Source organism: Chroicocephalus ridibundus, chromosome 18 (genome assembly GCF_963924245.1).
Source record: "Chroicocephalus ridibundus chromosome 18, bChrRid1.1, whole genome shotgun sequence".
NCBI lineage: Eukaryota > Metazoa > Chordata > Aves > Charadriiformes > Laridae > Chroicocephalus > Chroicocephalus ridibundus.
The window spans coordinates 6,371,024-6,394,042 of NC_086301.1; the positions used below are offsets into that span (position 1 = coordinate 6,371,024).

The 23,019-nt window shown below is 42.2% G+C and overlaps 1 protein-coding gene across 9 annotated transcripts in view; it reads right to left on the bottom strand.

Moving 5' to 3' along the window:
* The window catches only part of PRDM10 (PR/SET domain 10), a 46,298-nt gene that overhangs the window by 18,602 nt on the left and 4,677 nt on the right, over window positions 1-23,019 (bottom strand). For 4 of the 9 annotated variants that reach the window (XR_010073683.1, XM_063355532.1, XM_063355527.1 and 1 more), the window contains 11 exons: window positions 17,630-17,819; window positions 15,603-15,767; window positions 13,908-13,967; window positions 11,037-11,156; window positions 9,822-10,029; window positions 9,198-9,439; window positions 7,890-8,093; window positions 5,872-5,944; window positions 5,119-5,236; window positions 4,012-4,141; window positions 1,622-1,849 (listed from right to left, as the gene is read on the bottom strand). Coding sequence is in view for 8 of the 9 variants with exons in the window: in XM_063355532.1 (XP_063211602.1) it covers window positions 1,622-1,849; window positions 4,012-4,141; window positions 5,119-5,236; window positions 5,872-5,944; window positions 7,890-8,093; window positions 9,198-9,439; window positions 9,822-10,029; window positions 11,037-11,156; window positions 13,908-13,967; window positions 15,603-15,767; window positions 17,630-17,722 (1,641 nt within the window). In the remaining variant the exon portion in view is untranslated. Of the gene's footprint in view, window positions 1-1,621; window positions 1,850-4,011; window positions 4,142-5,118; window positions 5,237-5,871; window positions 5,945-7,889; window positions 8,094-9,197; window positions 9,440-9,821; window positions 10,030-11,036; window positions 11,157-13,907; window positions 13,968-15,602; window positions 15,768-17,629; window positions 17,820-20,062; window positions 20,217-23,019 lie in introns of all 9 variants that reach the window. The other 5 variants (XM_063355530.1, XM_063355528.1, XM_063355529.1 and 2 more) reach the window with 3 other exon arrangements.

The window sequence follows — 23,019 nt, forward strand, 5'->3', positions numbered from 1 at the left end:
AAGGTGCTGGGAATAGCTGAATTCAATGAGCGCTCACAGGGTGCTAGAGCTTGCAGTGATTTTTCAGTGCTTAGAAAAATAATGCTCGCTGGTTTACTCTTCTCTCAAGTTCTCATTGCTCACAGTCTGACGCAATATGGAAAAGTGCTAAGCAACCATCCACCTGCCATTCTGCCAGTGCCTCTATCCTGAAACATCTCCAGGACTCTGCTGAACATGAACTGCCAGATGTATGGGAAGTTAGGGAGATTTGGAGATACAAACACGTCACCGAGGACTAAACCACCACTGCACTCCTCTTAGTTGTCATCCATCTGCGATGAATTTCCAGGGAACAAAAGCTAAGTCATAAGACAAAGAAGTAACTTCAGAATTTCCGTCCCTTTCTTCCCACGTTTACTGTTTAAGAAAATCTGAAGGTCACTTCTTGAGTTCAAAAGCTTGGGGTAACAAGCAACACTTTATCTTCCTATCACACCCAGGCCTCAACCTTCTACTGAGGAAGCTGTGGCATATCATAAGCAGTAAATACCCGTGCTCTTTACTGTCAAAAACTCAGCATCTGTCTTTGTACTCCGTTATCCACCCTTCAGTACATTCAGTAAAAATCCCACAAGCTTTTAACATACGAAAATCAAATTACTGGTGGAAACTTGTCATTCAGAGAGCGCAAGCATTTTATATGGTTAAAAATTCCGCAGTCTTAATGTGCCTGATCCAAATTCTTCCTTCAAGATATGCCGCTGGATTTATGGGGTAACACCGCCACTGCTCTCGCATACATATTGCTATAAACTGAGAGCAAAATTTGGCTCAACATCTTCCTAAATGGAAGAGTTACTCAACTTTTTGCTAATCATAAAAATGAAGTCTTAACCCAATTGCAGCTGTTCCTTTCTGTAATCAAAATTTTACACATGGAAGAAAAAGGAAAAGATTTTTAGGCTAAATAAACCCATCTTACAGTTACACGGCTTGAAGGATTATTTGCTTGAATCATTTCCCTCCCACTCATAGTAGAGAAAAAAACAGCTCACCCAGCTGACACAAAGCTCCGGTTCAAAGTGTTTGCTGTCAGTACCGAAGGCTCTTAGCACAGGTTTTAATCTCAAAGACAGGCAGGTTTTTCTACCCCAAGAAAGGACTTTACCACTAAACATCATCATCATCATCAATTAAGTGGATCTAAACTGAGGTCGTGGTTCCTCTTTGGCAACTATTTGCGAGACAAGAGTTCTGAGAGACACAGATGGTGCTGTGAACAAGTCATTAGTCTGTGCCACAGTACCATGATTCAGCCGGCTGTTTGAAGCACTCCTGCTTGCCAGCTTGGAGGGACTGTGCTTCTATGAAAGAATTACTGTGCTGGAATTGAATCGGCTCCAGTTGGTGACCCGTTCTCACTAGCATCTCATGAGATACTAGTTCTTTACATGAGATTTGTCTCCCTCTCAGTGCAAAGAAAATTGCTGGGAATGAGATGCTTTATTCAGGATTTGGAAATGGATACGACAGTGGCAGAAAGAGACCAGCTGGTCCTGGCAGGCAGGTCCAGCATTCTCCGGGTTACAGCAAATGGAGAGGGTGAGAGAGGACGTGATCCGCCATCCTCTTTGCTTACCCTGATACGCTTTGCTCGCCTCATGTCATCTGCTGTCATGGTGCTCTGCGTAGGCACCGTGCTCTCATCATGCTGCGGCTGGATTTGTAGCGGGTGGTTTTCTGACTGCTGCTCCAGTGCCGACTGCGTCTCTGATGGCACTGGAGTCTGTTCCTGCTGCTCCAACCCATTCAGTGTGGCTTGTCCGGCCTCATCAAACTGCCCCTTGCTGGAAAAATGCAGCAAGTCCTGAAATCGCAAATCATACAACCAGTGATTATTCCCCCCACCCACTGAAGAACGTTTTGATAACACTCAGCAGACAACAAGATTTCTACATATTTAATCACAAGCTCTAAACAAAAATGTGTCTACACTAACGCTCTCCTACTGTGTTCCACTGATGCTCTCAGCAGATCACCTCCACCTACAGCGATAACATTCAGAGCGCCAGGGACGAAGCGCTGCAGGTAGATGACTCTTGGCCATCACATTGTCTGATCGGACACAGACAATTTAAATGAGCCAGCTGTTAATAGCCAAGCAAGTTCTTCTGTGCCGGTGACCCTATTACTGCTTTAACCAAAGATGATGTAGGCTGACCTGTGAGAAATTTTACAACCAAAGTCACTAGCACAGACCAGGGAAAGCAGAGAGTTTTTGTCTCGTTGAAATCGTTGTCACTTTGAAACATTATCATGTATAGTTATGCAGTGTCTTCTCCTTTCTAGCAAACTAGCTGGAGTGCTGAACTGGAGAGTGACAAATGAGATCATTAGACTGTGCACTGCGTGTTTTGCTATCCAGTTTCCTAGCTCTGCATACTGTCATCCACCCAGCTGCACACATCACTTATGTTTATCACACAAAGCTGTTTTCCTCCTTTTTTGCATTAGCATAAAAGCAACGGGAGGGTGTTGGGAGCAGGAAGCACATGCCAAAAATCTACATTCTTCCCATATAAGTTCCAGTAACTCCTCTGAGTGGAATCCTCTTGTATTACGAGAGAGAAAAAAAAAATAAATAACAAACCATAGATTCTTACTTGACATCACTTACTTAAACTAAGGAAACTTCAAAGCACAAGCTAGGAAAGAGAGAGCCAAAAGTGTATCAACTCAAGGATGCTGCTGTCAAAGCACAAAAGCAGGTGTGGGAGAGGAAAAACAGGGAAGTGCTAGAAGGAGTGCAGCTGTTATAAACCCTGAATGGTTACCAGATAGAGACACTTAGTAGAGCAATAATATACCAGCCAAATGTCCAGTCCTGGTCTAGGTGGCAAGTTTCCACGCTTGCTGACACTAAACTGTGCTCACAGCAGCCGGAGTCTCAAGTTCTCAGGCAGATGAACTCCCACCCACTCATTAGCGAGGCGGGCAGACCTCCAAAGGCCTGGGACATAACCGTGGCCCTGCTCGACTGGATAGACACACGTGAGCTAGCTCCGGGCCACGCTCCAAGCTGGCAGGATGCGAGCCACCTCCAGTCCAGAGGCCATTCAGACACATGAGCATGAGCCCAGTAGGCCCTGTCTCTCTGGAGTTAAAGAGTTTGGGAACAGCGTTATGCTTAGTTGTCTAAACGGAGCTGGCTTGTGTCACGTCAGCTTGCAGAGAGGGTCATCTCGCAACTGTCCGCACTTAATGCGACATTTAGGGCAATTCTGCACTCTCAGAAAACGAGCAGCAGGCATTCACAGGCAACGTCTACATTCCTCCCTCTGAGTCAGCGCTGAACCATGACCCAGTGAGATGCCAGAGGAAAATTACCACTCCAGATATCAGCTTTCAGCTAAGTCATAAAACAGAGCCACTGATCCCTTGTGACACCTTTCATAAAAGGACTTGGTGGAAACCTAAGCATGGTCAGCATCAGAGAGAATTTAGTGTTTTACTTATATAAAAGTGCATCACATTAAGTCCCTACAGAATATAAACAGTAGCCACAAGCAAGAGAACATTTTGCAATAAGAATGCCTACAGGAGGCCCTTTTGTTAATATTAAAACATCATAAAGAATCATAGCTCAAACTGATTTAATTCTACCAGCAAGTTATAAGAGCAGGCTCTGACCTCATGTTCCAGAAAGGACAAATACGAATCTAAATTCCCATTACGGTTTTACTGTCTAAATTACTTTTGCGATGCTGCTAAACTGCCGCAATAACCTCTCTCATTGCTAAGTGCTTTAGGATGAAAGTTGCTGTAGAAATGCAAGTGATTTTACAGTTTTTATAGAAGGAAAGTAGTGTGCTCCCCTGGCACAGAGTCACAGCTAGAAAACCAAGAATTACTTGGGTTTAAGTCCAAAGCACACCCTCAATTTGCACTGATGCCCCAAATTCTTTTAGTCAGGAGTTTACATCCCACATGATACTTGTTTTTTCCTCCTCCCTGTCCCCCCAAATATACCTGCGTCCCTTCTTCACATTTTTCCCCATTTTCACTGGTTACTTCCATACGCATGAATTTGGGAGGGCGCCCTGGGCGTCTGCCTGGTCCAAACCTCCTCTTTCCTCGCCCACGACCTCGGCCTCTGGCTCTGCAGAATACAAAGTGCTCCAGGTTAGAGACGAGACCAAAAAAAAAAAAAAAAAGATGGATTTGGAATCTCCACTGATTTTATGCATTCCTACTCAGCATCACTATTCACCCATGCAACTCAGTATTAACGGCCTGCAGTAAATAACAAAACGTGAAGAAATTCTGGCAGCAAAAAAATAGGGTACTAGATGGTATCTATTTATTTTGTGCTCTATGAGAAATCAAAGTCCAGAACACATTAAAATTTATTTCAGTAATAGTGCAACTGAGAGGACTACTGGCTTCTAGCAAGTCTTCTGCCATGGCAACTCTCCTACTTCCAACACCCCAGTGTACAGTGTGCTGGAAAGCATTTTCAGCTAGATGTAACAAGTGCACACGGAAACCAATTTCAAACCTGAAGCCATAACATCTCTCCCCAAAAAAGGCAGCACTGATGTCAGGCATCAGCGAAGGCAACAAAAAAAAAAAAAAAGAAAAAAGAAAACAAAATATAGCCAAACAAATTACTAAATTTCAGGAAAAAGGCAGCACCGATGTCTTCTGCTCTCTGATGGATGTTTGTAGGTTTAGCTTTTAATAGGTCAGGATAAACTATCTCGCCAGCCCAATGAGGAGCCAAAGCACTGGAAGTCTTGTTCTCCAGCCTCTGTATCTGCATACATCTGAGAAGCATCAGTATTTCAATATTGTGGTACTGAAATATTGCGATTTTTTAAGTCATTGGCAAAAAAACCAAAAGCAAAGCCCCCAAAATTCACCAGTTTCAACAGGGTATTTACTTCCCTCAAGCTACTACTTTTGCAAAGTCTCTTACATCAGCTTCCTGGTGCCATATTCTTACCTTCAGGCGCTGAGCTGTTCTCTCATGGGTACCCAAGCTGGTCAGTATGATCTGTAGGGCAAAGACCCTTCCTTCTGAGAGTTTGGGGGAGCACCATAGCAATAGACAGCCAAAGCTAAAGCTTTCAGTACCTGCTGAAGAAGTCCAGCTTCTCATCGTGGGAGTTGAGGTGCTGCTGGAGTTGCTCTGAGCTCATGAAGCGACGATTGCACTCGTAACACGGCCAGTTCTTCTCTTGCTCTCTGAGAACTATGTTCAATTGGAAATGTCAATAACAGCATTTCAGTCACCACCAATTAGATGCCTCATTTTTTTTCCCAAGCCTTTCTGTCCTCTGTGGGCCATATTTCTCCCCTGAAGGTTAGACAGAATGCAGAATACCCAGCACTGCTCCATTTAGCTGTGTTTTTATCCCCTCTGCACGGTGGCATGGCTACAGCTCATCACAGAAAGACAAAAAGGTCGCTGGGGACAATTCACACGGACTATAAACACTGCTTAAAATCCAGGACGATTTTGAGATTTACCCTTGGATGGAAGAGCAACTAGAGGATTGCGTCTCCGGCATAAGTTAGGGGAGGTCAAGAGAAATTTCTCAATCTAAAGCAGTAGCACATCGGTTTATGATGTGGACTGAAGGTTACACATCAAGTATAGAAACACACCTCTTCCCAGCAGCAACCTAATGCTTCCCAGAAGCTGAGGCAGAAGGCTAAATTATTGTAATATTAGCACGAGAAAAGTAGCAGAAATAAGTCCCAATAATACAATCTAGGTCTGGTTCAACTTTTCTTAGCCTAGCAGGCCATATACTTGAAACTAAGTAGTACAACACCCAGCCACCACCACACTGCAAAAACAGAGAGCAGAAGAGGCCAAGTTACCCTTCCTTTCCTCCTCAGATATGTCATGGATCTTCTGGTTCACAAACTCTGCGTAAGAGGCAGCATACCACACCTGCAGCAGGGATGTAAGATAACAGGATGCTTCCTTAGATGGAACCAGAACTAAGGGGAATTCATTTGAAAATGGTTTTTAAGCAATACATTTACTTCACTTGCCTCAACCACTAACTCTTATTGCTCCTTCCCTCCTCAATAATAGAGCCTGTTGAGATCAATATGCCCCCACTGAGGAATAAAAGAGCTTTGCTCAGAAAGCATATCCATTTAATTTTAAGGTATGGCCTCCTAATATGAATGTTCATCTCACACGTGGCTACCAGTAGCTCTAAAGGAAATAAGATTAATCACTTTAGACCCGACTGTATGATTGTAAAGGATAGATGTCAGCAGAGTACTGCTACTTGTTGTACCAAGACGAATGGAAAAGTTTTTAACTTGGGGGGTTTCCCATTTATTTCCTGCACTCTTTACACAGATGACAAGCAGCACCGTCCACAGAGACTCATTTAAAATGTTTCTGAACTTCTGAAGGGTTAGAGTAATATGGTCTTCCTTCCCAAAACAAAGAATGCCAGGCTGCAGCGTGCTGGACCCACTTTCATTACACAGGGATTTAGGAAGCCTTCAGCAGAGAGAACGACAGGAGGCAGAAAGACAAAGTTTATTAAAGCCTAAAAATCAGATGCTCACATTTCATTGAGAATTCTTGCATCATTTCTCATTTCTATGATTTTATCTTACCGCTTGATTAAAAAAGTTCAATTTTAAAAGAAATTTCTTAAAGAAGGCATGAACAGTTTTTCAGCATGAAAAACCTGGGCAAGTTTAAACTTGTAGTGGGCTGCAGGCATTTTCACAGCAGCGGTGAGTGGCATTTCTAACTCCTTCAAAGACTCACTAGCAGGTGCGTGTTACTTTGGAGGAATCTCACTAGCTGGACAAAGAAGCTCCTAGACTACTCACCTGTCATGCAACACAGGAGTTCTCAACTTCAACTGACTGATCCTCCTAGTTCAATCTTTGGACCAAGTTTACATGAATGCCCCAATATCCAATTTGGGGGGGCACTACTAACACATGAACCAGGAAAAACAGCAGGTCTGTACAGATTTAATTAAAGTCTGATTTCAAATTGATTTAAAAGGTGTTGAGAAAATGATGTTCGGATACACTTAAAATCGATTAACGAAGGTTCTAGCGATTCAGCTTAAATTAAGGACTGTTTTCAGAGAAACCAAAGAGAATTCTACTCTTAAAAAATCAGCAATAAGTGTGTAAGCAGGCTTTTGCCCTGGTTTAGCTAAGACTCCGTAAAACCTTTTTTTGGTTAAATTGTTGAAATTTACGTGCAAGAAAAGATTTGAAGAAGAACAAACAATTTCCTGATATCAAAGTTTTTTGGTTACCCCCAGTTCCCCAAAAGATGTTGAAAACGAAGGCCGTCTCAGCCAGCCACGCTGCTTTGAGCTCAAAGTAATCAATACATTTTTAGAGGGAACAAAAAGTAACTCACAGGGAAGCCACAATATCCTTTATCATTTTCCACATGCAAAGTTTCAAAAGTTCCAGGAAAGCCAGGTAAAGTGAGAGACCATATTCACTTAAGGCACCAAGAAAACACACAGGACTAACTGGAAAGGGCATCCAGAACTAAAAAGAATAAGACTGCTGCAATAAAAATCAGATTGCATCAGCAAAATATATGCAGTGTAAAGCATGACAGTGACAGACAAATCATTTACATACTCTTATTTTAAACTTCCTCATTTTATGTCTGAGCCAAAGCTCATTTAAAATCCGTAAGTTGGTGGCTAACTGCTTACTGAATGCAGTGACATTGGATTCAGGCCATCACGTGCTTTATCAGAGAAAAAAGCCCTAAAACTATTTACAGCAATCATTTCTGGCACTTGGGAGAAGCACTTATTAGGTAGCAACTCAATGAGGTTTGATTTCATAGTAGAGAAGTGAGTCACGAAACACGAGCAATGCCATACCTTGAGTTCCTGCTTGGGCTCCACGTTTTTAATGGTTGTGTAATAAATATGGTGGCCGTACTGATACGCTACCAGGTTCTGCTCCAAATGGTTTTGAGCTGGACGCACAAACATCATCCAGTTGCAGAGAGCCTCACTGGAAAGTTCAAACCACAGGTCCTCTTGCAAATCTCTGTCTTTTCTGTCACCTTTATCAAGAGATACCTGTAGGAAAATCCAATTATGTGTGACTGGAACTGCCTGGCAGCAGGTTCAAAAGAATTTAAAAAAAAAAAAAAAACAAAACCACAAAAGCAACAACAATCTACTGTGACCATGCAACTTTTACATTAGGAGAACAATGAAGGTATAACTAATTTTCTCTCGTTGCTAACCAGGATTGCTAACAAGAATCTTTGCTAACAGGTAGCACTTCGAAAAATACCTACAAACAGGTAAGAGTTTTAACTAGGGTCACACAATGGAGCTTTCCATGGCTTTCAAGGGCAAGAAGCATTCATTAAAAGGGTCAGGCACAGTATTTGACGTGTGGCTATAAATAAGGCGCAAAAAGCTCTAACTTTAGTAGTCATACGGCATCAGCTGGCAGATGTTTCTAACTGGCAGACCCACTTCTTTCATTTCTTGACTCAGGACACTGCCTCAAGTTGGAAGCAGCGCTTCTTTAACTAAACTTCCGTTGGGTTACTGAATCTGCCTGTGGTCACAACTTCCTTGTCAGACATTGACCATTGGAGACCAGTGCTCCTAAGACTGTGGACCTAACCCCCAGCAAATAAAGGACCAATTCCTATAACGAAACCAGTAAATACATGGATAAAAGTCAGTCAAATCCATTATACCTCATGCCAGTGACTTGGCAAGAAGAAACGGAGAAAAATCTCTCATCTTCCCTACATCTTGTGGGGGAGAGGAGGGAAAGGGGAAGAAAAATATTTTTAGCTGAAGTTACAGCATGAGACACAAATAATGGCTGCAAAACATCCTCAGATGGGGCTGCTCTTTTTGTGTCCAGATGCTGCTTCAGCCCATGTAAGAGTGATTCACAGCATTCCACGATGAGTCCTATATATCATAATACCTATATATCATAAAGCTAGGATATTCACCACAATTATTGTGTCTCCCTGAATAACAGAGTAGATTTCAAGCCAAGCAATGTGGTTACTTCTGAGTTACATTCAGAGATGGATGTAACAAAAGAACATCTCCAGTGAAGTAACTGATGAAGACAGAGCAACAGACCCATGAAAAATCAAAGCTTAAGACAAATTGGTCCCTCTTCTTCTCTCACACGTGCAGCCTTACCTTCAAATGGATATAGCAGTCTTTGAGTTCAGTTTGTCTAACAAGGGGTCCTTCCACAGGTCCAAACTGCGTGCGTTTTGGGATACGCCTTTTGGAGAACACACCTCCCAAAAACCTGTCTATATAGAGCACCAAGGGGAGGCTGGCTCTCGCCCTGGTCAGCACAGGCCGGTTTGGGATTGGATGCAGAGGTCCGTGTTTTGGACACACAGAGGGATGTGCGTTATTACACTCTTCACACCCTAAAACACAAAGTCAGAGAGGACATGACTGTCAGGCAGACACTCACGCAGCAGCTCAGAAGAGACAGCCTTATCTCTCTCTAAACATCTTTGGCTCAGCTGTGGGAACATTTACTCCAATAGTCTGTCTACATTTTAAAACGCTAGAGAGGGCAGCCTCCTGCAAAACGAAGAACAACGCAGCTCAGAGACTCCACCTGAGACAGAATCTTGTCTTTCAGTAAAGCAGACCAATATGAGTCTACATTTCCGGGTATAAAGGGGTTTACTTATTACTGCTAAAATCAGAATGGTTTTCATCTCCATTTACTAGAGGGCTGAGGGAAGGAAAAGAAAAAAGGGGAGGGCAGCAAATACGCTACGTACTACTTCATATGCTTACACAAATCATTGGGATCAAAGGGTCGAGGTGGATCTGGATCCCATTCGTCCATGTCAGTGTCTTCCCCATCTTCATCCTCATCTTCATCCTCGTCATCTTCCTCTTTTGTTTCCATCCTTTCCATTTGATTCTGCAGAGGTGCTAAAGGGTCAGAACCATCCACTGCCTCCATAGGAGGTAACACCTGGTTATGCACCGGTAATGATGCCTGAGGAGAGAGTTCACAAACAATCAATCAAAATTGATTCAAGAAGAAAAACACTCTTACAAGGACAAACACTGAAGGTTCTTCCTAGTCTACCCTTTCTGCTTCCTCTGGTAATGGAGAGAAGGACAAGGGAAAGTGAAGCGACATGATAAACGATTGCTGAGGGATGTTCTGCATCGCTGCTGCCGACAGCCTCACTCAGGACAGCTCTGTGTCACTACCTAGCTCTAGCCTGTCAAGGACTGACTTCTCAGGAGAAGAAACTAAAATCAGAGTAGTTCTGGACCCCCACAGAAGGTTTAAAAAAGTCCAGGCTCCATAGAAATTACCTAGAGCCTAAAGCTGTAATTTAACTTCTTTTGTACAAGCGAGAGAATCCTGCACTTTGGCACATGATCTCTCCTATCGTACAATCAAACGCACACAATCTCCAGAGCACACACATAGAGATCAATAAGGGATGAGATAACACGGGGACCAGATATAAACTATGGGACACAGAGGACAGTTGAGGGCGTTGTATTCTTTCACTAATTTTAAAGTTCATCCTTTTCTTTCCCTAAAAAAATAAAAATAAAAATTGCAAACTTGAAGTGCACTGCACAGAATATTTCATCACCCATGCAGGCTTCTCAGAAGAAACACCACACACGGTAAAGCTGTCTTAAAAGACTGGCAAAGAGACTCAGAGGATGTTGGTCCTATGTGACAGTCAGCACCGCACCTTCTGTTAACTCCGCTTTTCAAAGCTGAGAAGATTATTTTAAGGTGGCTGCTCAAGACAGAACAGTTTGTAGACCAGGTTTCTCTGTATATTAAATACAAGATCTCTCCTACAAACACCCCACACGTTCCATGGTGAGACTATGAAAGACAGTACAAATCTGCGCTACAGCTTTCTCGCATCTCCTCCCGTATCACTCTGACACGTTTCATCACCTGAGACAATGGAGCAATGAAATCGGTGCACTCGTACATTTAAAAGAAAAGGGTGCCTGGCAACTTACTCTATCTGCTTGTGGACCCTGCTCCAGAGCCATTTGCTGGGGGGATTCGGCAACGTTGCCGAGCACGGACAGGTTGGTGGGATTCATGCTCTGAGCAGCAGCAGGCAAGAGCACAGTTACCTAAAATTATAGGCACTCATTTTAGCACTGCGTCATTTCCATCAGTCACTTACATACGGGCAGTGCCCTGCATGCAAAGCTCCCTGGAGTCCTACACTAGGTCAAAAACTGCAGCATTTTAATGATTTATTTGTATTTCTTTTTTTAGTAGGGATGATGGACTTGGACAAAACCTGCAGATCTGGGGACAAAGGGAAAGACTTCAAGACTTAGTCTAGATTTTGCAACTTTGAATTTCCAATCTCCCACTCCTGGCTTTAGATTAAGGTCCTATCCAGCCTGGGTTCAAACTGCACTAAAAACAGATGCGAGGAGCTCTTTAGCTCTTGGTAAAACCAATATTAGGGGTCTTTTTCTCTTCTATCTCTTTTTTTTTTTTTCTTTTAAGGGAAAAGGTAAAGAAGGAAAAAGAAGCATCTCCTCCTTTTGCCTGTCATTCTTTTTCTGAAGCAAACAAAGATCCATTACAAGAACAAGATGGTGTATTGACCTCATTGGAAGATCAAGCACTCCACTGAAAGGATTCCAACAATTATTTTTTCTTTACATTTAGTCACACTATACATTTTTGGTTGTTTTCATACTCATTTTTTGTCTAGTGACATATTACCATACTGCTCCCATCCATTCAGCAATAAAACAAAGCAGAATTAAGATCCTAGGAATCACCTTTCCTGTCTTTTGTTTCCTGCTTATCTATACAGGAATTTGCACCGTTATCCCGCATGATTTTTCATCCTTCTCTGCAGTTGACATCAAGTGGCTTCTAGTTTGTGCCTCTGACTGCTAAACAGCTTTTATGCTAAAATTAAATCCCCTGCCCCTCTACAGAGTGCCTAATAAATATCCGATAAACCTGAGAACAGCAAATCGTGCCAACGGTGGAGGAGCAGACAAGAAAATCCATAACATTAAGCAGAGTCCTAAAACTTCAAATCTAGTTGTTTTGTTGAAGGAGGTATTAAGAGTAATTTAGGAAACTGCTTAAAAACTACAGGAAAAAGACTTCAGGGAACCGTGTGACAGTGAGCAGGAAACCGCCAAGACGACAGCTGAACCAAGCTGTCTGGTATTGACATTTCTGATGCCAAGTGGTAACAGAAAAGGCATCATTATTCAATGGCACACCTCCAGGTCTGCCAGCAATGAGAGGTTCACACCAGCTTGTGTCTATTTGTACCTCATATTAGCATTTCCTACTACTAATCACACTTCAAACATATCCTTACTTTCACTTCCATGTCAGACACTGCAAGGAGTATAGGTTGGTTTTTTTCTAAAAAAAATTCTCAATTTCTTTTTAAAACAAAGTTTCTTTTGCAAGACAAGAGGAGCTTTGATTATTATTGTAACATTTGTTGTCAGTTCAGGGATGTCCCACATGAAATGCTGATGTAAAAACACCTGCAACGGCAGGAGCCACCACAGTGAGGGACACACCATTCACAAGAACGTGAACATCTCCGCTGGGACCTGCTGTCATGGTGTTGGAAGAGAGGACGGGCTGAGGACACACAGACAAGTGCTCATGCCCTTGAGACTCAACATGAGATAGTAACAGCACACCACCTCTGCTGTCAGAGCGGCATTTGCTTTGCATATACAAGTAATATCTACTTTTAGTTAGATCGTATTTGTTAAATGAGCTTTAAGACAATTAAATTGGATTTTTTTTTGGCTTCTTAATGGAAGGAAACTGATGTGGCAAAAAATTCCAGAATGACACTCCGAATACATCCAGAGAACCGGAAAAAAACAGGTAATACCTTTACTATGTCATTCATATTGTTTCCTGCCTGTGCCTCAACTGTTTAGAGGGTCTCCTTTTAGCCAGAAGAAAACGTATTTTCAGTGCACATTCAACCCTTCACTCTGCCCTAAGACTGTCAATAAATACGCATTTTAATGATGGCATTAGTAACGATTCAGATCTAACATGTCATTTCACACGCGCCATTAAAAACTCACCAAGCAGTAATGATTTTAAGTCTCTATGAGAAGCAGAGAATTTGAACTAGAGATCTAGATCTGAAAGCACCTACACCCGATTACCACAACACAGTCCCCAAAGATACCTGTAACAACAAAATCTTCCCATCCATAATGGATGAAAAAACGAAAAAAAATCACGAGAACTTTATAAACTCAGGCTCCAATTTTATTCTGTTCCTAGCCCACTTCACACTGGCAAGTACGTCAGACCTGGGAAGCCCTGGTAAGGTAAGGGAGCTGGTAATTAAACTGCTTCAGGTTTTACAATTATTTCCTGTGAAGTTTCTGGTAAATCTAAAATTTGATCCAAAATTTCTATCCCTTGAGAGCCTTTTATGAATTTAAAGGCGTTTGGATCAGAATCTGTACAGGGACCCAGTCTTTCCAGAATGAAATTAAAATAAAGTCAGCCACCACAGCTTGCTGACTTAAAGGGACACCGTTAAAAGATTCTTCATTATATCTGGGACAGTAAATTAGTATTTGTGTTGAGCATGAATAAAAAAAAAAAACCAAAACCCAACCTCACACTGTCTTAACTTTTTATTGTCATTCATGCACAAACTAGCCAAGATAATAGTGGTTGTTATCCTAAGCTTTTTGCCCTTGATCCCTGGGATGACAGTAAATAACTGAGGACTGCCATTTGACAAATTCAGAGACAGCTTATTATGCTCTAGCACCACAACAATGTCCCTTTACCTTTGGTAACAGTTTTCTTAACAGTTGCAGGGCCAAGGAAAAGAATGTCTCTCTTACCTGCTGCGTGGTGGCATCCTGTTGGACGTAAGCCACTTGGGACGGATCTGTAAACAGAGTCTAGACAAAGTGAAAAAGGCTTATCAAACCGGCCTCGGGGTTGTTTATTCCCAACTCACACAAAAATCACCCTGCCATCAATAAGTGGTCCACATTTGATCCTTTGCTATCTTCTAGTGTGCCTGTTACCACGGCAGACTAATTCATCTTACTCATGTGAACGCACACGCACAAAGATTAAACTAAAATTAGGTAGCGCTCCATAAGAAGATAGCATATTTATGTGGCACTTTTAATCTACATACTTAAAGTGCTTCACAGCATTTTTTTATTTTTTTTTTTAAATGCAGAAATCACTTTTTGTCAATTGCCGATTTGATAAATTCTACGGAATGAAATTCAATAGCTGTATGAAAGCTAATATTTGAGGGCAGGACAGAAGATGACTTAACGTTATCTTTCTGCCAATTCACAAGAGGGGTCCTCAAAAGAAAGCATGCAGATATCAGGCATATCCTACATCTGAATTTGATATGGCCAGGATGTTGGGGTTTTTTAATTGCACAGAAGACATGCCAACTCCAACATTCTTACAGTAGCCTGCAAGAACAGCCCTAATGGGAGGGCTTCCCCTCAGGAAAAGCAAGACTCAGATGAAAACTAAGTATTGACCGAGGTCAGCCTTCCTTACTTCGCCAAAACTTGAAATACCTGACCTTGTAGCAGTCTGGCTCCAACAAAATAAACTGTGGCGTAATACAAATCCCACTAGCGCTTTGATAATTTCATCTCAGTTGCACGAGAGTGTCTTAATGCTACAACTCTTTTGACAAAATGATAATATTCAGAGTTTTGGAGTTACTTGGTCAGTAATTTCTTTGGAAATATCCTCTCAAAACACCTTATCCTCTCAGAACATCCCACCACGTACGAATTGTTTTTATGTAACATCTAAGAACCGCACAAGAGACCACACTGCACGAGGCTATGCCAGCATTGCTACGGGTGTCAAGTACGTGCACTTTGTAGCATCGCTAATCTGTCCTGTCAGCAAAGACAATACAAAACATTCTTGACAAAGCATGCCTGTTCCTCCTTTTGTATCTCTCCACACAGAGGTACAGATGCATACTATATTAACCCCATATAAACACACGCTGTCAGAGAATAAAAACTACAATATAATTGCAAAGAAAAAAGCTAGGTCTACAAAATCAACAACTTCTCTGAAGAGACACTACAAAAATAGACTGAATACACGGAGATCCTCTGCAAAAAGGCATGACTGATATTGTAACTATCAATTATGAAAACTGTACTATGCAAAACAAGAACTCTTCCAGAAGACACGTAGATCACACTTAGCATTTTACTGAATACAACAGAGGCAAATTTTCTAGAGAGATTATCTGCATTTTGGAAAACACCTTTGATTTAATTATAATCTCATCCACCTTCACTGAAATAACCAGCATTTCATAATTCATAGCCTCAACATCCTTTGATTACCACATTTGCACATCAGACGAACGAACAGCATGAAGTCCCCGTTCAGCAATGGGCAAATAAAAGTGTTAAGAGCAACTGCCTGCTATTTTCCAGTCATATCACTTGGCTGGTAACTGGCTTTCATCTCAAACGAGATCGTTTTGTTTCCTAGGTGCCAAAACGGGGTGGGCTCAGAACCACACATGCCTGCGTAGCTTCCACGGGATGGATGTAAACGAGCGTGTGCTCCGAGGTGTCCACGGAGGTGTAGGAGGTGCCATCCGCCGTGTAGACCACCTGCTGCGAGGGACGGTCCTGCTCATCGCTGTACACAATCTGTGCCACTGTCCCCCCCTCAGGGACAAAGTGCACCTGGAGGGAAAAAAAAAAAAACAACAAAAAAAAAACAGATCCTGTACTGAAACTGAAACACACACCTTTGGGAAACAACACAAGACACATCAGTTGCAAGGTGTTTTGGAAAGCAGAGAGTACCTTGTGTTCCAACTACCTTAGCCAATTGTTTTGAAAACAATAAAAAACTCACTGTACAATATGCATTTAAAAATCTCATAGAATTATGCTAGCAATATAGAAATCCAGACATAAACTACCATCGGTTCCTGGTCTTACTCTGCATTTTAACTCAAAAGCTAGCTGGTATAAAGGGCACCTACCCACACTTAGTTCTTGCATGATGCTTTGAAAATTCATGAGAAAGAAAGTTCAGATTTGAACTGGTGTATCTATGGAATTTATTGGGTATAGTTTCCCCTTTATTCTCATATTCCTTTCCGGATTTATGGTAATTACTTCATTCAGCTAGTTCTGTAGTTGGAGGTAATTTTTTTCTGTTTGATGAACAGCTAACAGAACCTATTAACTTTGACACTGCTTCAAGTAATAGTGCTGCAGCTATCATGAGGCAGCAATAGCATATGTTAGATTGCTTCTCTGCAATATGTACATGCAGTATCAGTAGAAAACTCAACTATTTAAACAGAGAAGCATATAACTGAAGGCATTAAACAATGATTCCGAGGACTACTGGAACAAGTTATGTCTAGGGCAGCAGTTTAAATCCAAACAAGTTGATTTTGACGGAACATTATGATCATAAATGATGATCAGTGGCCTACGTTAAACAAGCTACAATACTTAATTCCAGTGGCAATTGGAACGTATTTGTCTTTTGACACCCACACATGCTGAAAACTGTTTTCCGTGCATGGGAAAAATAGGACAGTTAACAGGAAACCTAGTTTTAGTATCCACATTCATATTCACATAAAATGTTTCTACATAAAACAATGCCACAGTTACATATTTTATTTACTTTGTTTCATCTTTTAGCTTCTGCTTCAGAAGACACCTGGTAGTCCCCCGCGGATGCTAAGTGCTGATTCCGTACAATAAATCCTCATGCAAACACTACAGTGAGGATGCATGCAGTGCTTCACATTTGGAGAGCACTCTGCAAATACCAATTAAGCCTTATAACTGCCATGTGCAAACAACAGTTCGGTTATCCCACTGTATAGATAACAGAACACAGGCCATTGAAAAGTGCCTTTCTTTGCAAATTTCAAAGCCAGAAGTTACCAGGAGAGTCAGAATTTCTCAGCTTGTGGGTCAAATGACACGCAGCACCCTCTTCATAACATATTCAAACAAATAAATCAATTTACAGTCTTCTAAAAATTCTCAGCTGCATTGTCTCGGAGACAGAGGGACTAGCTGCATACATCAGAATCTGACTGTATTAGTCACTAACAATTAACATTTCTCCCTTCCCCGCTACCAGATGTCTGACTGGAAAGAATTATTCATATTACTTTCCCCAAGGTCCACCCACAGTTCCAACTGATTCGACTGATGCCATCAAAATAGGCTGCCACAGACCACGGATTTTGTTAATATTCATTAATCTGAATACCCTTTAACTTTCCCACCTGGTTATACATATATTTGGGACACCGAAACTTCTATAGTCACTGGCTGGTTTCGTTTAGCTCGTTTCAGATGTCTGTGTATTCACTGCTGCGGTTTGCACAGCTCACTTTCTAAAGCTTTAATCCGAAATCACCACGGACGTGTTTGTATTTCTCCTCAAATGAAAGCTGAGCTTCCAGACTTTAAGAAAGGGCCGAACAAGAACGCCTGCTTGCTAAGCCACTGCGCTGAGCCTAATTCAGTCCGAGCAGAAACCGAGAGCTCTGGAAAGCACTAGTCACCTGAGCAGTATTCTGTTCCTGCTCAGCAGAGTCAGCCCACACCTGAGGACTTTCCTCTTTTGAGTCCATCTCCTCCCTGCCGTGGTGCTCCATGCCGAGAGAGATCTACTGCAGGAATGTCTGGCTGAACAGGTTCATCTCTTCACTGTGTTTCTACTTCCAGAAGACAAGGTGTTCTTCAGTAACATGGCTATAAAAACAAACAAAAAAAGAGATGGAGGCATTAGAACGAGTGTGACACACAGAATGGAGGCATGAGGTATTATCACCAGCTACTATGCTACAGGAACAGTGCCAGAGTACAGCAGGCTTGGCTTTACAAACATGTGCTTTCCCATTTATCATGCTCAAGTTCTGCTGTATAACACTTTCCACGTCCTGTTAAGGAGGAAACAAGTCAACCATTGCTACAATCGCACTGAAGGATTATACTGAACGCCTCCTGCACTGAAAGATTATACTGAATTCCTTCTGCACTTCCTTCCTTGGCCACGGGCAGTTCACAAAATATTCTTCACATTGTCCTGGCACCTACAGGCCCAGAAATCAATAAACGATGCAGAAAATTGACCTTAAGCTCCCAACAAGAAAACACTACATTCAGAGATGCATCACCAGTTTCTCGGTTTGCCTGAAAGAGGTTTTGTTTCAGAACCAACTGGCTTTACATTTACAAGCAGCTTTCACCTTGTACAAAACTGCAGTCCCAGTTGGTATTCAGGCAGTGTTACAATAGACAACTTTTAGAAAAAGAACAATGAAACTTAAACTCTAATTCATGCGAGCCCAAAGATCCTGACAAATTGCTTCCAAGCGAGGTTTTATTCACCTCTCGCAATTTTATTGGGGCCTCTCAATCTGCCATTGGGAATCTCAGAAGTGTAATTTACAGCTCTGGTGATTGGTTTAGTCAGTGGTTCAGCACCTTCCCAATCCTTCGTCTCTAATGTCATATTAAATCACAGGGCCAGGAATTAGCACGAGGCTGAGCCCATTTCATTTTTCAGCTAGTCCAATTAACTTTATTTTATACGGAGTGCCTCGCTGGGCTGATCCAATGCCAGTACCCCGTCTGTGCACCAGGAAGAAAGCAGAAGGCTCCTTGCTGACGCTTTCATTCATTTGCATTTTAAATGCAAATTATTTTAGTCATAATTTATTCCCATAAATGCTAGCAGTTGGCTTGTCATTGACAAGCTAAAAAAAGATAAAGAGGGGAAAAAAAAAAAAAAACAGCAGGCATTTTCTGCCTTCTGCTAATTTCGCCAGCAACGACTAAGCTTTGCAGACCTGAGCACTGACTGTACCGCTGGTCCTGGCCAGAACGTATAAATCAATTGGACAGAAAAGTCTCAGGCTAACATCACTGCGCTGCACAGTAGGAAAAAAAATCACATTACTTCCACATATACCAAGAAAAAAAACTGTGTGAAAGATATTTCTGGGCATCGCTAGACAGCAAGTCATGCCATTATTGGTGACTGGAGCCTAACATTTGCTGTCTCATGCCGAGCAACACAGTACACGCGTGCCACACGGTCCCCCACACAAGCAGAGAGTGAGGAGCAGTGCTGTTCTCACTTCCTCTTAACACCTATACACCGTTAGGTTCTGCAATAAAGGAACAAAAATCCTAGCTGCGTTCATATGATTTGATGCAAAACATGCAGAAAAAGCACTGAGGAGAAAAAGAAAAAAAGAAATACATGTACCTGCGTGCAATGCTTTAGCTATGGGATCTCATTAGTATGGAAAAATGAAGTGCAGCAAACAGTGATTAGGACTGATAAACACCAGCTTTGCTCTCCAAGTGTTGAAAGCCAGGGTAATTTACAAGTAAATATTATTTATTGATACATTACAGCACACAAAAGCTCTGGTATATAAATAAATATCATCCATTCCTACATAGCACCTTTCATCCAGCTACCTCAAAGCTACTTGCTATGTTATTAAGGATTAATTCAGGGATTTTCTCATACCTAATCCTATCACTTTCACTGAACTCCATCGCTCATTTTATCAGGTAGACGATCACCAAGATGTCTAGAACTGCTTGTGTGAAATGTGACAGCATTCATGTCAGTCACATAATCTGAACAATGACTTTTACATAAAATTAAACACCTGTCCTGTTGATATTCCTTGGCTGGTTTATCCTGAACAGCTCTTTCTTGACTGTCAATCAATGTTAATCAAGAGCCAATTCAGGTAATTGCACTAACAATAGCCAGTAGCTTAATCAATTACCTAATTGCTCAGAAAAATAAAAATAAATGCTAGAGGTTTCAAGTTTGGGTGGTTCAGGTTTTATAAAATATAATTATTTTGTTAATAAGAATGTAATTAAATTAACCAGTGACTGAATTAAGAGAAAGGCACCGTTCTGGCCAATTCCACACAGCGCAACAAGTAGCAGAATTTTTGGCTGACCTTCCCTACAAGCAGATACTGGAGATCTGAAGGAAGATGCTGACTCACTCCTGCGGACTCACTTTGGCACAAATAACTTACAACTTGCGTGGAAAGGAGACTGAAGGGTTCAGGCAGGTCTTTAATAGGCAAAGCTGGGCATTAAGGTTCATATCTGCAAAAAAATAGTACCAAAAAGTTGGAAGAGAAAGCAGAAGGCAGTAATTTCAAGTTCTGCCACGGTTCTAAAGGTTAACACTGATCTCAAATCTCATGGAAAAAAACACAGTTGAGACAAATTCAGTGGCTCTGTGATGCAGTTTCTATAAATGGTGCTGTTATTGCTGTTCTTCAGAAATGAAAAAAATATACTGCTCAGCCCAGCCAATTGTGTAGCAATAACAATCAGACAATATTAGGAGCTGCAGGATTTGCTGATGCTTTCAACTTCTGTACTTCAAACTACATCCTAGGATCTGCCCCTCTGGTATGCATTCCTACCAAAGACTGGATCTCCGTGAATTCTCATCATTTCTATCATCACCAAAATACACAGAAAAGCAGGTTTCCCTGGAAATGCGGATGCGCTGAGTGAGAAGTCAGTGCAAGAGTAGACCAGCCATGGCCCAGAGAGGTCCCGAGGCCAGACAATACAGAGGGCAGGAGGAAGGAGGGAAGCATTGGAACTTAGCTGGTACAAAAGCCAATAGTGAAGCAAGATCTGCAGTTATGGTCAGGAGCTGGAAAGCATGAGCTGGTCCAAAGTCATCAGCTGCCAGGAAACACAAACACCTGAGTACATATTCCAACACCGATGACAGAAAACACCCCAATAACTTTGCTTGCTAGTCCTCCATAGGATGCTCTCCCTCATTAATCCTGCATGATCTTATTTCCTTCTTCAAATCCCCCTCCCTCTCAATATCCATTACAGCCGTGACGCTGGCAGCCACCGTGCCTCAAGATTTTAATGATTTCCCTGTGGTCCTCTCTCAGCAGAGATGTCTTGCTGCACAAGGAAGCAGAAGACAGCCAGCTCAGCACACAGCCACTGTATGTTTTCCAATCAGCTGCAGAATAATTGTGGCAAGTATGTTAAGGTATGTGGCCTCTACACTAAGCCTGTTAGCAATATCAGTTTGGGAGAGACAGGTAAAGAAAATACTTATTTTCTGAAAGGGTCTAGCTGGAAGCTTTGTTGGCTGTTTTTGTTTGGGTGCTTTTTAGCAGAAATAAATGTGAAACTTTGGGCATCAGCATTGCCAAACAGCTGGCATGCAAGGGAATGTTCTCTGCTTGTCTCTGCTTGCTCTCCACACTGTTTGCCCATGGATTATCCTTTGCAATTGTTGACTTTTCTCCCCATACCTCACACACAGACATTTTCAGACAAGCTGAATGCCAACACTTCAATGGGAAGTTCTGCAGCATCCAAGGGACACACACACACACGTTGTGAGACTTATCATCCAATATATCAACCACGATTCTGTCACCACCCCAATGCTTGCGTACAACGTGATAACCGTCACGCACACGAGCAAGAAGCAATGCCAACATGTGAGATGTTAAGCCATTTACAGAAACTGTGAAGACAGCATTTTCCCCCCCAAAATAGCAGGCACGCCTGAACCCGTGCATGCTGGGTGATGACACAAGCTGAAATGGTAATAGGTATAAATAAAACCCAGTATCGCTGCAGTACGTCAGTGACAGGCCGCAGCGTGTCATATATAACTAATCAAGACATAAGATGTAATGTGAATCAAGAACTCACAAAACTCCCATTACTTTAAAAGAAAGGCACATCGAAATTCAACACTGATATTACCTTGGACGTACCCAAACCCTAGTGCACATCCTGGCACACAAAATTTCCACTCCAGTGGAAGATAAGCTCATTCTGACTTGTGTTTGCTGGAGCTCTGAGACAACACCCATAGGTGCTGCCCTTGAGCTCCCTATGATGAGCCCACAGTTTTCACACATGCTGAGAGTTACGAAGTGACACTAACGTGCCACTCCGCTTATCTCTTGGTGAGGATTATCAGCGCAGGAACAACCTGTTGCTAAACACAACTGGAAAGCATCCGATTTAGAGCTGGAGCACACTCAGCAGACACACAGGGCAGGACAAGTATCCCCCTACGTGTCTATGCACCCATAATATCCAGCTGTCTGCCTCGTCAGGTAAGTGCAAGTAAATCCACCACCTCTTCCAGACAAAAGAGGTTTGTTTCAGCATGCCATTCACATTTACCTTCCTTTTCTCAACACCCTCTGGGGACCTGCTGGTGTCAGAGACCTATGGCCTTCCTCTTTAGTTCTTGCCTTTTACATCTGGTCCAAAAATCTCATTAATGCTGAAGCTTCTCCTCTGCAGCTCCTGATGCCTGGAAAGTGCCTTTGTGTCATTGTCTGAACAGTTCTTCATCTTTTCGGAAATCTCACTTGAAAACTCCTTTTGACCACCACGATACACTCTAACCTCTCTCTCCTGTTCCTGCAGCATCTTGTCTCCACAGTCTGAAGCTGTATTATTAAATCAGCAGCTTTCCCCAGTCTGCATTCAGCTCTGGAGGACAAGAAAGCACCACTCAGGGGCAAAAGCACCTCATTCAATATCCAAAAGCAACCTCCTCATTAGCCGTGCTGTTCTCAGCAGAAGACACCCCACTCTCAGCCCTCACAGCACCCACCCCGTGTCGCACCTACGGCTCCTAACACCTAGGGAATGGGAGTGAAGGGGGCTTCAAGAGAAAAACCTCCAACAACAGCAAAGTCACTTTTATTTTGTATTTGGCGTGTAAGAGTTTTTGACACAAGTTGACTATAGTGAACTCACACAGTGCTTCAAAGGAAAGCCCTGCCCTGAAATGCAGAGAAAAGCACCACCTCAAAAAAAAAAAAAAAAAGATAAACAGTAACCATATTTTCCTAGCGTACCTGCTATTAAGGAATGGCAATTTCTTTCAATG